Source organism: Condylura cristata, unplaced genomic scaffold, assembly GCF_000260355.1.
Source record: "Condylura cristata isolate star-nosed mole 26May11 unplaced genomic scaffold, ConCri1.0 scaffold00021, whole genome shotgun sequence".
NCBI classification, from domain to species: Eukaryota; Metazoa; Chordata; class Mammalia; order Eulipotyphla; family Talpidae; genus Condylura; species Condylura cristata.
In genome coordinates this window covers 30,586,534-30,588,401 of record NW_004567122.1, presented here as the reverse complement: position 1 = coordinate 30,588,401, position 1,868 = coordinate 30,586,534, and the positions used below count along the sequence as shown (strand labels likewise).

General features: G+C 42.2%; 1 protein-coding gene across 1 annotated transcript in view; it reads right to left on the bottom strand.

Moving 5' to 3' along the window:
• LOC101624346 (protocadherin beta-4) overlaps positions 1-1,423 on the bottom strand; it is a 3,665-nt gene extending 2,242 nt beyond the window's left edge. The window contains exon 1 of the mRNA XM_004686539.2: positions 7-1,423. Within this exon, the coding sequence (XP_004686596.1) occupies positions 7-1,240 (1,234 nt within the window). The 5' untranslated portion in view covers positions 1,241-1,423. The remainder of the gene's footprint in view (positions 1-6) is intronic.
• Between the last annotated feature and the right edge of the window lie 445 nt (positions 1,424-1,868).

Below are 1,868 nucleotides of genomic sequence, written 5' to 3'. Positions count from 1 at the left end.
CCTGACTTTCTCTGTCCAGCGTGCTCCCTGTTTCCAGGGTGTAGAAATTCTTGAAAGTTGGTTTTAAAATGAATGGCAGATTATCTGGAATAAAGCAAGTCATCTTCCCATTGTCTCCAGAGTCCCTGTCTCTAATTCGGAAGATAGAGACTACCGTTTCAGGAGCATTTTCTGGGATGGAGTCAGTGAGTGAAGATATGACCAGTTCAGGGGCGTTGTCATTTACATCCACCACCTCTATGATTACAGTGCTTTTTCCAGAAAGGCCTCCTCCGTCTGTAGCCTCAATTTCCACATGGTAAATTTTAGTTTGTTCAAAATCCAATTTCTTTGTCAGTCTGATTTCTCCTGTGACTTCATTTATGGAGAAAGTTTGTTTAATTTCATCTGATGCTTGGAAAAAACCATAGGAAACACTCCCGAAGTTTCCAGCATCTATATCCCTAGCTAACACAGTAAGTATTGGTGAATCTAGTGGACTGTTCTCCAGGACCTGCACCTTATATGGGGTGTGCACAAATTCAGGGGCATTGTCATTGACATCCATGACCTGAATTTGCACGGTGATGGTGCCAGACCTGGGTGGGGACCCACCATCCAGTGCCATGAGAGTTAAGCTAAACTCAGCCTGCTCCTCTCTATCCAGCTCTTTGTCCTGCATCAAGTCTGGGTATTTCTTGCCCTCACTATGATTTCGAGTGAGGACATGAAAATGAGAATTGGGACTGATGGTATATTTTTGAAGACCATTTCTGCCCACATCCAGATCTTGAGCCAATGTCAGTGGAAACAAAGTCCCTGGTGGGCTGTTTTCCGGTATTTTCAACAGCATTTCCTTTGTTGGGAATATTGGGGAGTGATCATTTATGTCCTCGATTGATAATTCTCCTTCAAAAAATTGCACAGGTGTTTCCAGGAACACTTGGAAATGCATTATACAAGGCTCAGCGGGACCACATAACTCCTCCCGATCTAGTTTCTCCCTCAGAAGCAAATCTCCAGTCTGACGATCCAGCTGCAAGCTGAGCTTGTCATTGTCAGACACCACCCTGGCTGACCTGGCGGCCAGCTCCCCAACTCCCAAGCCCAGGTCCTGGGTTAGATGGGCTACAAAGGAGCCACTCTCTGTTTCTTCCTGCACAGAATAGCGAATAGGCTCTGGGTGAACCTGAGCTAAGAACACCACCAAAATAAAGAAGATCACTTGCCTGTTTGGCTGAATTTTCTCTAGTGTCTCCATGTTGGAGCTGGGGTGCTTACATCCAATCCCTTCAGCAACCGCAAGAAAGATCAGATATATTTCTTGTTTTCAGTCCCTTCAAAGTTGCTTTTAATCCTAAATTCACTTAGTATATCGCTGCTCAAAGTCATCCGGTAACCCAGTTAAGCTGGTTGGTGATCCAGTACAGCTGGCAACTCTGCTTCCGTGTATTTTCAAATCCGTATTGCAACAAAAGAATATGTGAGCTTTTTAGGACATTTTATTCCCAATCTTAACCTGCAGCGCCACCCTGCGTCCTGTTCGAGAAGTTAATATTCTTAAATCAAATCATACCTCCCGAGAGTCAAAAGGTGAGTCATTTTAAAGTGTATAGAACTTTTACAAAGTGTGTCATGCTATACAACTGTGTAACTTATTATAAGGTTATTCTATTACATTTTCAGAGCCAGAATAATTATGAGCACAAAGAAAATATCTTGGTCTCTCTGCACCCTAACCAATGGAGCTTTAAAGGACTTCGTTTCTCCTTTATATAATATAACCAGGGGAGATAAACACATAAAATTTCAATTCATAATAGTCATATATATTTACTTCCAAGTATGTGAGGAATTTTGATGATGCAAAGGGTTTTTTTTTTCTTTTT